Here is a 17,318-nt window from a genome sequence, read left to right on the forward strand (position 1 = left end):
CCACCGCGTGGCCGTGGGCCCTGGGCCCTCCACCGCGTGGCCGGGGGCTCTGGGCCCTCCACCGCGTGGCCGGGGGCTCTGGGCCCTCCACCGCGTGGCTGTGGGCTCTGGGCCTCCACCGCGTGGCCGAGGGCTCTGGGCCCTCCACCGCGTGGCTGTGAGCTCTGGGCCCTCCACCGCATGGCTGTGGGCTCTGGGCCCTCCATCCGGGCCACGCCAGGCTCATCCAGGGCAGCCCGCCTCACCTGTCCTCACTGGCAGGGCCACACGGCGGCAGCTGCAGCCGCTGGAGGTCAGGACAGGGATGTGACGTGCATTTTCTCTAGTTGTTTTTAACTTCACAGTAGAAGAGGTGAGTCTGAGTCCTCAGACACTGCAATTTCAGAACTTTATTCTACTAACAAAATCATACAAAGAACCTAAAAATTAAAAAACAAAAACCAAAACCACCATGGATTCACTTCTGCATGGCTCTAGTTACCGGGGTCACGGAGTCTGTCCGGGAGGAGGAGGCCAGGCAGACCTCTACAGTGGGTGAAGACTCGGGACCTGAGCGGCGCCCTGCCACCCGGGGTCTGTTTCCTGCGCTGGCCAAGGTGCCCTTCCCGTCCCCGCTCCCCCCAGGATGGGGCGCTCAGGACCTGTGGTGGGGGGCGGGGATCTGCTTTAATTCAGACCTAAGTGGGAAGGAGCAAGGAGTCCCAGGACTGGCTAGGCCACAGTGGCATGCTGAGCCTCTCGGAGCCCAGGTCACCGCAGCACTGACTCTTGGAAAACCAGATACCCAAGCGCCTGGACATAGGCAGCCCTTCATGGACCACATACCCCCCACCAGGGTGCTTTAAATAAATAAATATGCCACAGAGAAGGGGAGGCACGGTTACTCCCACGGCCCACAGCTCAAGAACAGAACACGACCTACAAAGCAAGGCTGCAGGGTAAAGTGCAAATCTTGTGTCGGGTCCTTGAACGCAGAGAGCTCGGCCTCCCTGCGGTGCCAGGCCTGAGCTGGGCACGGACGCAGGGCCTCAGGGCGGCCGACCCGAGCTCCGGGCTCCGGCCTGGAGGGTGCCCGGGCTGAGCTGTCTCCCTGAAGCCTCGTGTGGGCAGGCCCGGTGTGAGCGTCGCTCTCAGGGCTGCTGCGTCTGCGGTGGGGGCTGTGGGGGCATTACACTTTCTGCCTGTGGCACCCGGGGCTCAGTACACTGCCTGCCTGTGGCTCCCAGTGCACTCTGGCTGTGACCCACCAGTGCTTTAGAAATCAAGTGGCTGCGTTCCCACACAACACCGCTGGTGTCCCACGTGCCCGACGTGTGGCCATTCTCCCCTGAAACATGAGGCTGCCCTCCAGCTGGCTTGGCCCACAGCCTTTCAGTGGAGTGTGGCTAGGGCGTGCTGAGTGGGTGAGGGGTGGCAGCCCCCGGTGCTCCGCCCGCCTAGAGGCCATGAGAAGCCTGCCACTCAGCCTGGAGCGCCAAGGGACCGTGTGCTTCCCGTGAAGCAGGGCACAGGGTAGAAGTAAAATGTGACTAACACGGGACTGGACCGGGCTGCGACGGACGGGCGACCCTGGAGTCCGGGGTGAAGTCTGGGAAGGACCCGTTCCCCGTGGCTAGGCAGGAACCTCCGTTTTGCCCTAGACGACTAAGTTTGCAGGGAACCCCCAGCCCTGTGCCCGCCTCTCACTGCTGGGGGCACGTTCTACCCGTAGGAAGCCAGCACCACTTGGTGGCATGCCAGCCGGGGGCAGGTCTGGAGGAAGCAGACCGGCCCGAACCGGGGTGGCGCCCTGGCGCGTCTGCCTGCCTCCAGGCTGCTGGCACTGTCCTTGGCATCGTCAGGCGTTAGGAGTAGATGGTGATGACCTCCCGGCCACCGCCTCTGACCAGGAGCACCCTGTTCAGCCCCTCAGTCAGGACCTCAAGGAACTCCATATCTGCGGGCAGAGTTAAGGCCACACAACCTCGCCCGGCTGCATGGAGACAACGCTGCTTATAACACAGCTTCGGTCCAAGTGGTCGGGGCATCAGAGAGAGACAGACACGTGGGGTTGGGAGTTGTAGGGGACCCCGGGAAGGGGGAGGGCCTGGAAGGGGAGGGGAGCAAGGACAGACACCAACCCAAACCCTGTCAGCAGACCAGACAGAGCAGGCGCGAGGGACCCTGAACGTGCAGCCGGCCCACACGGCCGCCTCAGGCGAGAAACCCGGAGACGTCTGGCCTCCGCTGCCCGGCCCCTGTGAGCACCCAGCAGGACACCCCGTCTGCCAAGGCCCGTGGAGCTGCCCTCAAGCCTAGGCCCAGGCTCTCAGGAAGGGCACCTCAGGACCTCAGGGCTGCCCTGGAGTGCACGGAGGAGGGGTCCCCACCCCAGCTCCAGAACACAGGCTGCACCAGGCTGGGAACTGCCTGGCCCCCGGCCCCTCAACCTACCAACCACGGACAGGGAGGGGCTGAGCTCTTCCTGGAGCAGGGAGAGGGTGCACCAGACCCACCGCGCCATTTGGGAATTCTGTATGGCCGAGAATGGCGTGAATCCTAAGTATTCAAGCAGCTCGTGGAGGGATGGAAGGTTCTCCTCCAGCCTGCCCTGCCGGACAGTCTGTGCCCTGTTCCCCACCCAGCATCCACTTCCTCCCTCAAAGCCGCTTTCCCTCCTGTATCCACAGCACTTCCGCCTGCAGCCGGAGCGCTGACCACCAACACGAGTCAAGCTTGTCCAGGGCTGGTGCTCCATAGCCCAGGCCACACTTCCTGGCCTGCACCAGCTCCAGTGCAGGAAGGGACCCAATTCCCACAGCTCCTGGTCTGCTCCAGGATCCTGGTCCGCCAACTGCAGGGGCCAGGCTCCGCTCCTCCCGTCCCCACCTTCCCGTGCCTGGGGCGGAGGGGAGCGCGTCACCTGACCTCACGTGGACAGGAGGAACAAGCCCCGCCCAGCCCCCGCATCCTAATGCAGAGGTGCCCAGCACCCTCCTACCCCCAACCCCCTCCACGAGCAGCCCTGCACGAAGGATACAGTTCTCATCGCCCTGCCGGTTTTTGGGGGGCCCTGGCATGTTCAGCAGGACCAGCTGGGCATCCTGGGACTTGCTGAGTACGACCCCGTTGAGCCTCACAGCCGTGTGCATCCTCCGGACGTTGGACTGATCCCTGCGGGAGGGGCGGCGGCGGTGGGCGGGCGAGGCCTTGGGCCAGCCTGACCTGCCCACCATGCTCGCAAGCGTGAGAGAAGGCCAAGGTCGGACCAGCTCCTGGCCCCAGAAGAGGTCATTCCACTGATAACCAGCTGAGGACAGCCGCTGAGGCCTAAGGCCTTCTGGAACTGAGCCTCTAAGGGCCAAGCTTCTGACAACTGCACAGGAAAGCATATCCGCTAGACACACCTGCAAACTGGGCCTGCAGAGTGCAAGGCACAGCTAGACACACCTGCAAACTGGGCCTGCAGAGTGCAAGGCACAGCTAGACACACCTGCAAACTGGGCCTGCAGAGTGCAAGGCACAGCTAGACACACCTGCAAACTGGGCCTGCAGAGTGCAAGGCACCGTCAGCTAGACACACCTGCAAACTGGGCCTGCAGAGTGCAAGGCACTGTCAGCTAGACACACCTGCAAACTGGGCCTGCAGAGTGCAAGGCGCCGTCAGCTAGACATACACAGCAAAGGGTACCTGCAGAGCTGCAAAGCAGCTGTCAAAGGGCGGAAGCAGAGTAAGACACAGCAGCCACAGGGCATCACTTCCTGACCCCGGTGAAGCACTGCGTGAGCCTGCACACAGGTCTGTGTCTGGAGATTCAGGCCTGGAAGGGAGCTTGGAAGCTCTGCCTGGCCCTGGGGGTCAGAGGCCTGGACTTGGTGTGCATGCCTGAAGCCAGCTAAGTGCCCTCTGCTCCTGGGTGTGGCGGCCTCGAGGCCGCTGCACCTGACGGGGGCGGGGCCAGGCCTGCAGCCCGTGGAGCTGCGTCCCCGCTGCCCTGCACTGTGCTCTGCAGCCTGTGGAGCTGCGTCCCCGCTGCCCTGCACTGTGCTCTGCATGGAGCTGCGTCCCCGCTGCCCTACACTGTGTGCTCTGCAGCCTGTGGAGCTGCGTCCCCGCTGCCCTGCACTGTGCTCTGCATGGAGCTGCGTCCCCGCTGCCCTCCACGGTGCTCTGCATGGAGCTGCATCCCCGCTGCCCTCCACGGTGCGCTCTGCAGCCCGTGGAGCTGCGTCCCTGCTGCCCTGCACTGTGCTCTGCAGCCCGTGGAGCTGCGTCCCTGCTGCTCTCCACGGTGCGCTCTGCAGCCCGTGGAGCTGCGTCCCCGCTGCCCTGCACTGTGCTCTGCAGCCCATGGAGCTGCGTCCCCGCTGCCCTCCACTGTGCTCTGCAGCCCGTGGAGCTGCGTCCCTGCTGCCCTACACGGTGCTCTGCATGGAGCTGCGTCCCCGCTGCCCTACACTGTGTGCTCTGCAGCCCGTGGAGCTGCGTCCCCGCTGCCCTCCACGGTGCGCTCTGGGTTTCCCAGTGTGCTGGGCGTCTGCCAAAACCACTTAAGTGAGGTAATGCTGAACACCTGCACTCACTGCACACAGAGCTCCGCCGCCCTGGGGGCAGAGGCCCAGCCTCCTTGTGTATGGCTCCACGTCTTCCAGCAGGTGGGCACACTCCGCCTCCCGGGAGCCAGGGAAACCCTATAAAACGTGCTCAGAAAGCCACTCGGGATGTCTGCCGCGGGTGCTGCCTGCCCGACGCACCGGCACAGCCAGGCAGCCCAGCAAAACATGCCTGCAGGCTGAGGTCGGTCCTGGGATGGACTCTGCTAGCCGGCCAGTTCAACTACCTTATCTCAAATGCAGCTCTGGGTGGGTACTGCCTATGCCCCAAACACAAGGACAAGAGAAAGGCCCTGAGGTCACAGACTCAAACCCTTTCATCAACTTAAATGAAACAGCGTGTAACTAACTGGCAATTACTAAGCAGAGACCAGGACAGTGAGTTCTGCTCTTTTGCTAGTTTAATTTGATGAAATCACAGTTGAGCCTCTACCCATGGCACCATCTAGGAATACAGAACCTGCTGGGCGCCGGTGGCTCACCCCTGTCATCCTAGCTACTCAGAAGGCTGAGGCCTGAGGCTTGCAGTTCGAAGCCAGCCTGGGCAGGAAGGTCCATGAAAATCTTATCTCCAATGAACTTCCAAAAGTCTAAAGTGGAGCTGTGACTCAAGCAATAAGAGCACTAGCTTTGAGCAAAAAAACCTCAGGGGCAGTGCCCAGGCTCCCCACCAAAAAAAAAAAAAAATAGAGAGAAAGAAGGAAGGAAGGGAAGAAAAAGAGAGAAAAAGGAGGGGAGGGAGAGGGGCATCTAGAAAGGCCAAAGGTCTTGAGTGTGGCCAAACTGATGTGGTTCTAGAACTGCATGTAACCATACAGGTCTGTGGTAAGGCAAGCACAAAACCCCCAGGTCTGCATCTGGCTGCACTGAGGTTCCAAAAGCCACTGGAGGCTGCGTGACCCACTGCCCAGCAGCTCCACAGGCGCCAGCACGGACATTCCCCTGTGGACGGACATTCGCTACACAAGCTGCTAGGGGCCACTCAAGACAGACCGAGACACACAGGGCAGGGAACACATGCACAGCCACGGACACGGATGACCACAACATGCATGTTATTGAGTACACGTGCATGCAGGGTACACAAGTATGCACACACAAGCACACGTGCACACCAGCCAGGATACACAAGTGTGAGGAAGCGCATGCACAGGCCCTGTGAGGAAGCAGGAAGCACACCTCACCAGCTAGCGTCGGGTCTCTGGCCTCCTGAGCCAGCTAGCGTCTGGTCTCTGGCCTCCTGAGCCAGCTAGCGTCGGGTCTCTGGCCTCCTGAGCCAGCTAGCGTCGGGTCTCTGGCCTCCTGAGCCAGCTAGCGTCGGGTCTCTGGCCTCCTGAGCCAGCTAGCGTCGGGTCTCTGGCCTCCTGAGCCAGCTAGCGTTGGGTCTCTGGCCTCCTGAGCCAGCTAGCGTCGGGTCTCTGGCCTCCTGAGCTAGCTAGCGTCGGGTCTCTGGCCTCCTGAGCTAGCTAGCGTCGGGTCTCTGGCCTCCTGAGCCACGCCAGTCAAGCCCAGACGCTGCCACACCGACGTGTGGGCACGTCCACACCGATGCGTGTGTGTGTGTCCTATGTCTACCTGGGCCTCTCTTCTGTGGTTTGTCCGGTAATAAGCCCTTTGGGAGCATGCTCCGATTTACAGAGACGAGCAGAAGGCAGAGCTCCTGCATGCAACAGATTCCTCAGACCCCAGATGGGCCAAACTTCTTGGGGTTTTCTCAGTGTGAGTGAGTCAGGTGCAGTCATGAAGTCACAAGTACCCAACTCCAACAATGCCCTGGTGGCCGCCTGCTTGATAGCCAGCAGGGCCAGGGAGGGGAGACAGATGGACAGAGGGCCCAGGGCAGGCAATGCTGTCTTCACGTCTGCCCGGGAGCCACGCCGCCCTTGAGACACCCCGGCCGGGACTCCCAGCCCTGAGCTCAGATGCTGACATCGAGACGTGACCCCTTTCCACGGGAGGCGGCAGAGGTAGTGTGCTGTGCCCGAGGGACGTGGGTGGGCATATTCCTTGCCTGCTTCCTGGCAGAGCAGCTGAGGATGTTATCTTAGACAGAGCATCGTTTGAGCATCACACACACCCTGGGCCACTTCAAGAGGAAGGAGCAGGACCAACGGGGCACTACACATGTACAGGGTTCACAGAACTATGCACACTCAGAGCTATGCACACAGAGCTGTGCACACTCAGAGCTATGCGCACACAGCTGTGCACACTCAGAGCTATGTGCACACAGAGCTGTGCTCACTCAGAGCTATGCACACACAGAGCTGTGCACACTCAGCTATGCGCACACAGCTGTGCACACTCAGCTATGCACACACAGAGCTGTGCACACTCAGAGCTATGCTGTGCACACTCAGAGATATGTGCACACAGAGCTGTGCACACTCAGAGCTATGCGCACACAGAGCTGTGCACACTCAGAGCTATGCACACACAGCTGTGCACACTCAGAGCTATGCGCACACTATGCACACTCAGAGCTATGCACACTCAGAGCTGTGCACACTCAGAGCTATGCGCACACAGAACTATGCACTCAGAGCTATGCGCACACAGCTGTGCACTTAGAGCTATGCGCACACAGCTGTGCACACTCAGAGCTGTGCACACTCAGAGCTATGCACACACAGCTGTGCACACTCAGAGCTATGCGCACACAGCTGTGCACACTCAGAGCTATGCGCACACAGAGCTGTGCTCACTCAGAGCTATGCACACACAGCTGTGCACACTCAGAGCTATGCACACACACAGCTGTGCACAGAGCTGTGCGCACACAGAGCTGTGCACACTCAGAGCTGTGCACACTCAGAGCTATGCACACACAGCTGTGCACACTCAGAGCTATGCACACACAGAGCTGTGCAGAGCTATGCGCACACAGAACTGTGCACTCAGAGCTATGCACACACAGAGCTGTGCACACTCAGAGCTATGCGCACACAGCTGTGCACACTCAGAGCTATGCGCACACAGCTGTGCATACTCAGAGCTATGCGCACACAGCTGTGCACACTCAGAGCTATGCGCACACAGAACTATGCACACTCAGAGCTATGCACACACAGCTGTGCACACTCAGCTATGCACACACAGAGCTGTGCACACTCAGAGCTATGCGCACACAGAACTATGCACACTCAGAGCTATGCACACACAGAGCTAATGCACACAGCTGTGCACACTCAGCTGCACAGGTAGTGCTGCACACGCATACAGTCCACACAGGCAAGGCTGTACACACATACACACACACAGGACCACACACAAGGATATGTACAGACAAGGCCATGCGCACAGAGTTGTGCATGCACAGGGATGTGCATATAGAGAGCTGAACACACATAGGGCTGACAGGCACAGGGCTGCACACAGAAAGGCAGGCACAGCAACAAGGCTAGGGGGCAGCTCAGCGATGCAGGTGGACTTACAGGTTTCCCCATTCTCTACACGGAAGAGAAGAACAGAGTGGTTAGTCCCAAGGCCACACATCCCACTGCACACCAGACATACATGGCTGACCACTGCCCTTCTCTGGGGCCCACTCCAACAGCCCCCCCGGGTTTCAGGCCTTCAGGGTCAGCCCCCTGCCCAAGACCTGCTGAGGAGGAGCTGCAGCCCTCTGGGGCTCGGTCACTGGATCAGGTCCGTCTGTGGCCCGTAGCTCGGGGTAGCCAGACCGTAACAGCCTTGGGCCTCCTCAGCACTACAGCGGGGCACAGCCAGGAAGGGCTGGGAGCGGAGTTGGCCTCGAAGCCTCAGCCTTCAGAGGTGACCAGACTCCACTTGTCCCCTCAACTACGCAACGCTCACCACCAGTGCACAGCACGTCCTAAGGCACTGGCGCCAAGTCCACAGCACCTTCAGGCTGACTCCCATTCTAATGGGCCTACTGGTTGATGAGCCGCCCCAAAGCCCCCTGTGGGCAGTCAGAGCCTGTCCCCACCGCAGCTGGCCCTCAGTGGGCAGTCAGGGCCTGTCCCCACCGCAGCTGGCCCTCAGTGGGCAGTCAGGGCCTGTCCCCACCTCAGCTGGCCCTTAGTGGGCAGTCAGGGCCTGTCCCCACCGCAGCTGGCCCTCAGTGGGCAGTCAGGGCCTGTCCCCACCGCAGCTGGCCCTCAGTGGGCAGTCAGGGCCTGTCCCCACCGCAGCTGGCCCTCAGTGGGCAGTCAGGGCCTGTCCCCACCGCAGGTCCGCTCTTCCAGGCTCTGTCCCCGAAGGACCCCCGCTGGCCACTCACGGCTTCAGGCTGAAGAGGTCTTTGAACCCAGAGGTGCCCATGTCCTTGTTCCTGTGCTTCTCCGCAATCAGCTTCTCCTTCGTCCAGGTCATCTGTACTCTGTCCGGGGTAGCGGGGGCCTGGGTCCTGGCGGCCGCCGTGGCATGGGACGCAGTGTTCCTGTCGTGAATCAGCTGGGCCTGGCAGGGGGAGGCAGGACAGGGAGCGCCACTAGTGTGCCAGGCTGGCCACAACCAAGAGATCCTGGTGAGCAGCCCACCAGGCCCCGGCCCCAGCGCCTCCATGGGGCCCCCAGGCCTCCAGACTGACCCTTTGCTCCCTTCTGCATGCCTCACCTTCCTACACAGAATGCCCTGGGGAGCAGGTACCGGGGGTGTAGGGACACGAGGGGACGTTGTCAGAGGACCGCTCATTTGACATGGCCCCTCACCCCTGACAGGGACCCTCACCCGGCTCCCGGCTCTGGGGCAGGGGAAACACGCAATGTCTGAAGCCGGGGGCTGAGGAAAAGATGGGCATCGGCGAGAGGACGTGCCTGGACAGACCAGGCCAGAGACGGCAGCAATCGCCGAGCCCCAGCTCCATGCCAGGTTCCTCCTGCCAGCCATATTATAGGCGCTCAGAAAAAGTGTGAGGGAGCCTCAGTGGGTGGAGAGTCCAGTCACAGCCTCACACAAAAGTGCTGCCGCGCGAAGAGGAAAGGAAGCTTCCGGTTATTTGCCATAGCTAAGATACGAACCAGCCCAGATGCCCCTCAGCAGATGAAAGGATCAAGAAAATGTGGTATATATACACAATGGAATTCTATGCCCCCATCAGAAAGAATGACATTGCCCCATTTGTTAGGAAATGGAAAGGCTTGGAAAAAATTCTATTAAGTGAAGTAAGCCAGGCCCAAAGAAACATAGGTCCCATGGTTTCCCTTATTTGCAATAACTAGTCTATGTCTGAGACAAGCAGAAAAGCTCAGATAAGTTGATGTTAGGTGAAATGAACCCTAAGATAAGGACTCAAATGGTCTTTCTTTCTTGCTATTGCTTCTATCATATAAGATATTTCTTTGTTGCTTTGTATGTCCCTCCCCCATGGTATAACCCCTGCTTTCACTGTATTTGATGTTGGTATAATTTGTGGAGGGGAAGGGAAAAAACAAATAGTTTACATAGGAATACAGGTGGATCCATTGCACAATGAGATGTACAAGTCGTTATGTGGAAAAATGAACTTAACAACTCTGACGTGGGGGGGGGATGGGAAGGGATGGGAAGGGGAAACGAGGAGGCTACAATGCTTGATAAGAAATGCACTCATTACCTTGCCCATGTAATTGTAACCCCTCTGTACAGTATTTTCACAATAAAATTTAAACAAAAAAAGAAAGGAAGCTTCCCGACCTCACCGTGGTGGGGGCAGAGCAGGGCATCTTCTCTGAGTGTCTGGTCACAGTCCTGGCTGTAATTCCCCACGAGGGCCACCTCGGTACCCCTAAGGACAGCAGACCTTCCTGCCTGCTCCAGGGTGCCTCTGGGGTGGATCACCCGACTTCACGGCCAGATCCAAAGCCTGGCTACTCGCATAACAAAAGCACCACTAGAGGGGTGGTGGCAGGACACAGGCAGGGAGGAGGAGGGCACTGGGCAGATGCCGGGCGCCGAAGCTGGTGAGCTGGGTGAACGCCGTATCTGGTGAGCGTGGCATCTACAGCCTGGTGCTTGTAGCCTGGCCTGGTGCTCACCTGCCTTGCTAACACCGACATCTGCTGGGCATTCCCTACACCCAGGCAATTCTTGGGCTTTGGACAGTGCACCTGAGAAGCCGATCCGGCAGAGCTGACATGAGCGTGAGGTAACCCACGGGGAAGAGGTGACCTGTTTTCTGCTGTAGCGCTGTGTGTTCTGATGGGCGGCACCAGCCTCAGAGCCCGTCCCTCCTGTTGACGCTGGCTGCCCGAGAGGCCTCCCAAACCAGGCTCCCACCACAGCCGGTGACAGCCGAGGCTCAGATCTGTGGTGGGGCCAGGGGCCCGTGGAGGCCCCGGGCTCAGGCTGGATGACTGCACCACATGGAGATGTAGGACTCACAGACAGAAGGCCGCCGCTGCCGGCCCAGCCCGTGCAGCCTGAGCCGGGTGGGTGGGTGCTGCTGTGTGGCGTCCTGGGGCAGAGGGTACCAGGCAGGCATGCTCTCGGGCCCCAGTCTCCCCTGGAACAGCACTGCGTGGGCCTCCCAGACCTCAGCACCCTCACCCCGCCTCGGCCCGTTCCTTCCCAAGTCCTCCAACCGGGAAGTAGAGACCGAAGGCCAGCACCTGTGTCTGGTCCAGCGAAGCTGAGGCCTCCCTCCCACTAACCCCACCAGAGATCAGACTCCGCACTCCTTCATGGATTAGTCACTTCCCACATAAACTTGTTTGACCCAGGGTATAGGGCCTCGGGCTGTAACTCAGGCTCCCTCAAGCCCGCAGGATGTGACATTAACGAAGCCACTGCATCTCCCGGGCAGTGCTGGGACCCACGGTAAAGGTTCTACATTTGTGGATGTCCTGGTGTGCCCCTCATTTGCAATGGACCGGGGAAGTACATCCTCGCAATCTCTTTGTCTCCCTAGAGCCCAGGGGACTAGTGTGTCCTGTGATCTGTCTCCCTGGAGTCCAGGGGACCAGTGTGTCCTGTGATCTGTCTCCCCGGAGTCCAGGGGACCAGTATGTCCTGTGATCTGTCTCCCTGGAGTCCAGGGGACCAGTGTGTCCTGTGATCTGTCTCCCTGAGGTCCAGGGGACCAGTGTGTCCTGTGATCTGTCTCCCTGGAGTCCAGGGGACCAGTGTGTCCTGTGATCTGTCTCCCTGGAGTCCAGGGGACCAGTGTGTCCTGTGATCTGTCTCCCTACAGCCCAGGGGACCAGTGTGTCCTGTGATCTGTCTCCCTGGAGTCCAGGGGACCAGTGTGTCCTGTGATCTGTCTCCCTGGAGCCCAGGGGACCAGTGTGTCCTGCGATCTGTCTCCCTGGAACCCAGGGGACCAGTGTGTCCTGTGATCTGTCTCCCTGGAACCCAGGGGACCAGTGTGTCCTGTGATCTGTCTCCCTACAGCCCAGGGGACCAGTGTGTCCTGTGATCTGTCTCCCTGGAACCCAGGGGACCAGTGTGTCCTGTGATCTGTCTCCCTGAGGTCCAGGGGACCAGTGTGTCCTGTGATCTGTCTCCCTGGAGTCCAGGGGACCAGTGTGTCCTGTGATCTGTCTCCCTGGAGCCCAGGGGACCAGTGTGTCCTGTGATCTCTGTCTCCCTGGAGCCCAGGGGACCAGTGTGTCCTGTGATCTGTCTCCCCGGAGTCCAGGGGACCAGTGTGTCCTGTGATCTGTCTCCCTGAGGTCCAGGGGACCAGTGTGTCCTGTGATCTGTCTCCCTACAGCCCAGGGGACCAGTGTGTCCTGTGATCTCTGTCTCCCTGGAGCCCAGGGGACCAGTGTGTCCTGTGATCTCTGCCGGGGATGTAGGGGGATGGAGGGTGGGCACCTCCTAGCCAGCTGTCCATCGACACAGGCCCACACACTGACCACACACAGCCAGTTTCCACGGACAGTGAGGTCCCATGCTCCTGTGACTGGGTCCATGGAAACCTTCCCTGCACCCGCCCAGCCGTGCGGACCCTGTGTCCTGCTAGCCCAGTGAGTCCTAGCCTTCCACGCGCTCACCTTCCCCAGGCCACAGCAGCGCCTGTTCTCCTACCACACCGCAGGACGGCAGCTACAGTGAATGCCGGGGCCACCAGCACCGGCCCAGAGGCAGCGCCGCTCCACCTCCCACAGCTTCCACGGGCACAGACCCCGTGCAAACAGCATACCACCTGTGCCCGCGTCCCCCCCACACGAGACTGCACTGCCTCCACTCTCTGGGACAGTCTGTTCCGGAACTTGGACACACAGTCTGTGTTCTAAAACTTGACAGTGTGTTCTGGAACTTGGACACACACAGTCTGTTCTGGAACTTGGACAGTCTATTCTGGAACTTGGACACACAGTCTGTTCTAAAACATGGACAGGGACAGTCTGTTCTGGAACTTGGACAGTCTGTTCTGGAACATGGACAGAGTCTGTTCTGGAACTTGGACACATGCAGTCTGTGTTCTGGAACTTGGACACACACAGTCTGTTCTGGAACTTGGACAGTCTGTTCTGGAACTTGGACACACAGTCTGTTCTAGAACATGGACAGAGTCTGTTCTGGAACTTGGACAGTCTGTTCTGGAACATGGACAGAGTCTGTTCTGGAACTTGGACACATGCAGTCTGTGTTCTAGAACTTGGACACACACAGTCTGTTCGGGAACTTGGACAGTCTGTTCTGGAACTTGGACACAGTGTTCTGGAACTTGTACAGTCTGTTCTGGAACATGGACAGAGTCTGTTCTGGAACTTGGACAGTCTGTTCTGGAACATGGACAGAGTCTGTTCTGGAACTTGGACACATGCAGTCTGTGTTCTAGAACTTGGACACACACAGTCTGTTCTGGAACTTGGACACAGTCTGCTTTGGAACTTGTACACACACAGTCTGTGTTCTGGAACTTAGACATAGTCTGTGCTCTGGAACTTGGACACAGTCTGCTCTGGAACGTGGACACACAGTGCACGTGGACACACAGTTCTGGAAGGGCCTGGGGCTCCAGGTCTCTACACACTCACCTCTCTCTCCCGCTCAGTCTTAGACAGCTGCATCTGCTTCAGCATCTGGGATCTCTGCTCCATCATCAGTGTCTTTTCGTAGGTGAACGCAGAAATGTCATTCTCAACCTAAGAAGTTCCAAAGCAGCGTGTAAACAGAATGGACAGAAAGACTGCTGTGTCGTCACCAGGGATCCTCCACGCAGGGCCACCGGGACTGAGCAGGCAGCCTGCATGTACCCTGGGCCCCGTGCCCCCGTCACAGAAGTCAGACCCTGGCCCAGAGCAGCCCCAGAGCTCTAACACAGGAGGGTTGGTGTGGCAAGGCCTCCAGTCTCACTGGACACCCCTCCACCACCCCGACCTCAGGCAGTGTGACGACAACACTGTCACCCTGCATGGGCAAGCATGCTGGGTTGGCGGGTCGCGTGGCGGGCGTGGGTGGGGCGTGCCTGGCTGCAGAAGCTGTGGCTTTGAGGAGCACGTGCTTACATATACTAGGCATTTTCTGTTTTGGGGTGGGCTCCTCACCCACAGAAGTGAAAGCGCAGAAAACATGCTGGGAAGAACAAAAGTGTTTAGCACTGCGGACTCTTCTGCCATTCCCTACCCCTGACAACCCACACCTACGATCTACAGTCAGCCGCAGCATCCTGGCTGTGAGCAGAGGCCCGAGGGCAGCAATGACCTGTCCCCCCGGCAGGAGACCTCACCAGCTCTGCTGGGCCCGCTCTCCAGCCACAGGGCCATCTGGCAAAGCCTCGTCTCTGCGGGGGAACGTTCCGAGCAGCGTGTCCCCACATCACAAAGATGTTTTCTAATGCTACTTGTGCGAGTCCTCAAGCCGGTCACATCTAGAGAGCAAGTCTGCAGAGGACTGGAGTGGAAGCCACTGAACGCAAGTGCACAGCCTGGAAATGGTGAGCCTGCCCAGACTCGGACCTGGAAATGGTGAGCCTGCCCAGACTCGGACCTGGAAATGGTGAGCCTGTCCAGACTCGGACCTGGAAATGGTGAGCCTGCCCAGACTCGGACCTGGAAATAGTGAGGCTGTCCAGACTCGGACCTGGAAATGGTGAGCCTGCCCAGACTCGGACCTGGAAATGGTGAGCCTGCCCAGACTCGGACCTGGAAATGGTGAGGCTGCCCAGACTCGGACCTGGAAATGGTGAGCCTGCCCAGACTCGGACCTGGAAATGGTGAGGCTGCCCAGACTCGGACCTGGAAATGGTGAGGCTGCCCAGACTCGGACCTGCAGGTCCAACTAGCAAGCCTGGGGCTCAAGACCCTTCAACTGTGCGTGTTCCAAGTATTTGTGTCCCTCAACTGTGGGTGTTCCCCAAATGTGTCCTTAATTCAAGCGAATTCTAATACGCGTGAGGGGGGGGGGGAGGAAGTGGGGGGCGTGCCCATAGGACAACCAGGTTCCCTGAGAACTGACACAAAAACACAGAGATTGCCAATAATTAACAGATAGCAACCTGACCACATCTGTGATCCCAGGGGCAAACAACAGCTCTGCAGCCCAGGCCAGGACAGCACACCACACCCCCTGGGAATACCTTCCACCTCCTGTTGTGCCCCACCCCACATCCCCAGCAGGCTTGCTCCAGACTGGACCACAGACCCTCCCAACAGAATAGATCACAGACCCTCCCGCTGGAGTGGATCACAGACCCTCCCGCTGGAGTGGATCACAGACCCTCCCGCTGGAGTGGACCACAGACCCTCCCACTGGAGTGGACCACAGACCCTCCCACTGGAGTAGACCACAGACCCTCCCACTGGAGTGGACCACAGACCCTCCCGCTGGAGTGGACCACAAACCCTCCTGCTGGAGTGGATCACAGACCCTCCCACTGGAGTGGATCACAGACCCTCCCACTGGAGTGGATCACAGACCCTCCCACTGGAGTGGACCACAGACCCTCCCACTGGAGTAGACCACAGACCCTCCCACTGGAGTGGATCACAGACCCTCCCGCTGGAGTGGACCACAGACCCTCCCACTGGAGTGGATCACAGACCCTCCCACTGGAGTGGACCACAGATCCTCCCACTGGAGTGGACCACAGACCCTCCCGCTGGAGTAGGTGGACCACAGACCTTCCCACGGCATTGGGGGACCACTGATCACTAGGGTACCATCTCTGATGCTAAGAATCAGGAGTAACCTATACAGCCCACACAACTGAGGCCACAGCACAGGTGAACTCGGGAGCAGTGTCACTGACCCTCCCAGAGCTGTCCACCACATAGGGTGGTGAAGGCCCGTAGGCCGAGGCTGGAGCAGCTGCGACTCCTCTGACTTCTCCCATGTGACCCCAGAGCGCAGGGACCCCGCACTGCCCATGTGACCCCAGAGCACAGGGACCCCGCACTGCCCATGTGACCCCAGAGCGCAGGGACCCCGCACTGCCCATGTGACCCCAGAGCGCAGGGACCCCGCACTGCCTGTGCAACCCCAGAGCGCAGGGACCCCGCACTGCCCATGTGACCCCAGAGCACAGGAGCCCTGCACTGCCCATGTGACCCCAGAGCGCAGGGACCCCGCACTGCCCATGTGACCCCAGAGCGCAGGGACCCCGCACTGCCTGTGCAACCCCAGAGCGCAGGGACCCCGCACTGCCCATGTGACCCCAGAGCACAGGAGCCCTGCACTGCCCATGTGACCCCAGAGCGCAGGGACCCCGCACTGCCTGTGCAAGCCCAGCGTGTGGGAACATGTCCTTTGGATCCCGCACTACCAAGTAGCACTCAGTCTCCCTCCCCAAGGAGCAGCAGAGGCCAGCAGGCACGCACCATCTCCACCACCTCCACCTCCGCGCTGATCCGGAGGTGATACAGGAACGTCTGTAAGTCCTTCTTCATCTGGATGCTGTTGTCATCCACCTGGGCCACAGTAAAGATGCGCATACGGCACTTCCGCCACACCTGGAGGGGAGAGGGGTACTCCAGCAGGACCACCACACAGACCCCGGCCCAGGGCTGTGCCAGCCTCCTGCCTGGCCCCGCCCCTCCCTCCAGGCCCCGCCCAGGGCTGTGCCAGCCTCCTGCCTGGCCCCGCCCCTCCCTCCGGGCCCCGCCCCTCCCTCCGGGCCCCGCCCAGGGCTGTGCCAGCCTCCTGCCTGGCCCCGCCCCTCCCTCCGGGCCCCGCCCAGGGCTGTGCCAGCCTCCTGCCTGGCCCCGCCCCTCCCTCCTGGCCCCGCCCAGGGCTGTGCCAGCCTCCTGCCTGGCCCCGCCCCTCCCTCCTGGCCCCACCCAGGGCTGTGCCAGCCTCCTGCCTGGCCCCGCCCCTCCCCCTGGGCCCGCCCCTCCCTCCTGGCCCCGCCCCCAGCACCCCACCTTGTGCTGGCGCAGCAGGAAGGGCAGCAGCATGAGCATGCCCCCGTCGTGCACGATCCACCACACGTCGATGTTCCCCTCGCTGAAACGCTCCTGGTTTTGTGGGAACGTGTCGATGTTCTTGGCCACTAACAGAGCTTGATGGGCCGCGGTAGTGTCACGGACAGTGTCTGGGAGACCAACGGGCAGATCACACAAGGGCAGGTGTTTGTGGAGAGACAGCAGCAGGCTATGGGGGGGGGGATGGGGGTCCACACAGAGCTCCTTCTATGGGGCAGGAAGAGGGAAGGCCCCGTCACCAGCTCCCCCAGAGCCAGAGGCCTGTAGGGGGCACCTCCCAAAAAGGCAGAGCAGGAGGGGAGAAGAGGAGGGTTGCAGTCTTTCAAGAGGACATGTCTGTCTGTCTAGCACAGCTGGTCCAGGGCTTTAGCAGCCCTAAACACATTTTTTTTTTTTTTAATTATCCTGTCAGTC

At 60.1% G+C, this 17,318-nt stretch overlaps 1 protein-coding gene across 4 annotated transcripts in view; it reads right to left on the reverse strand.

Annotated features, from left to right (window-relative positions):
* Positions 1-369: 369 nt before the first annotated feature.
* Slc12a7 (solute carrier family 12 member 7) overlaps positions 370-17,318 on the reverse strand; it is a 75,266-nt gene continuing 58,317 nt past the window's right edge. For 3 of the 4 annotated variants that reach the window (XM_070042115.1, XM_070042118.1, XM_070042117.1), the window contains exons 19-25: positions 16,845-17,014; positions 16,302-16,433; positions 13,521-13,628; positions 8,837-9,015; positions 8,028-8,042; positions 3,020-3,153; positions 370-1,936 (exon numbers count right to left, since the gene is read on the reverse strand). In XM_070042115.1, coding sequence (XP_069898216.1) covers positions 1,845-1,936; positions 3,020-3,153; positions 8,028-8,042; positions 8,837-9,015; positions 13,521-13,628; positions 16,302-16,433; positions 16,845-17,014 — 830 coding nt within the window. In that variant the 3' untranslated portion in view covers positions 370-1,844. The remainder of the gene's footprint in view (positions 1,937-3,019; positions 3,154-8,027; positions 8,043-8,836; positions 9,016-13,520; positions 13,629-16,301; positions 16,434-16,844; positions 17,015-17,318) is intronic. The other variant, XM_070042116.1, reaches the window with a different exon arrangement.

The sequence above is a fragment of the Dipodomys merriami genome, unplaced genomic scaffold (assembly GCF_024711535.1).
Source record: "Dipodomys merriami isolate MVZ:Mamm:240054 unplaced genomic scaffold, mDipMer1.0.p SCAF_32, whole genome shotgun sequence".
NCBI classification, from domain to species: Eukaryota; Metazoa; Chordata; class Mammalia; order Rodentia; family Heteromyidae; genus Dipodomys; species Dipodomys merriami.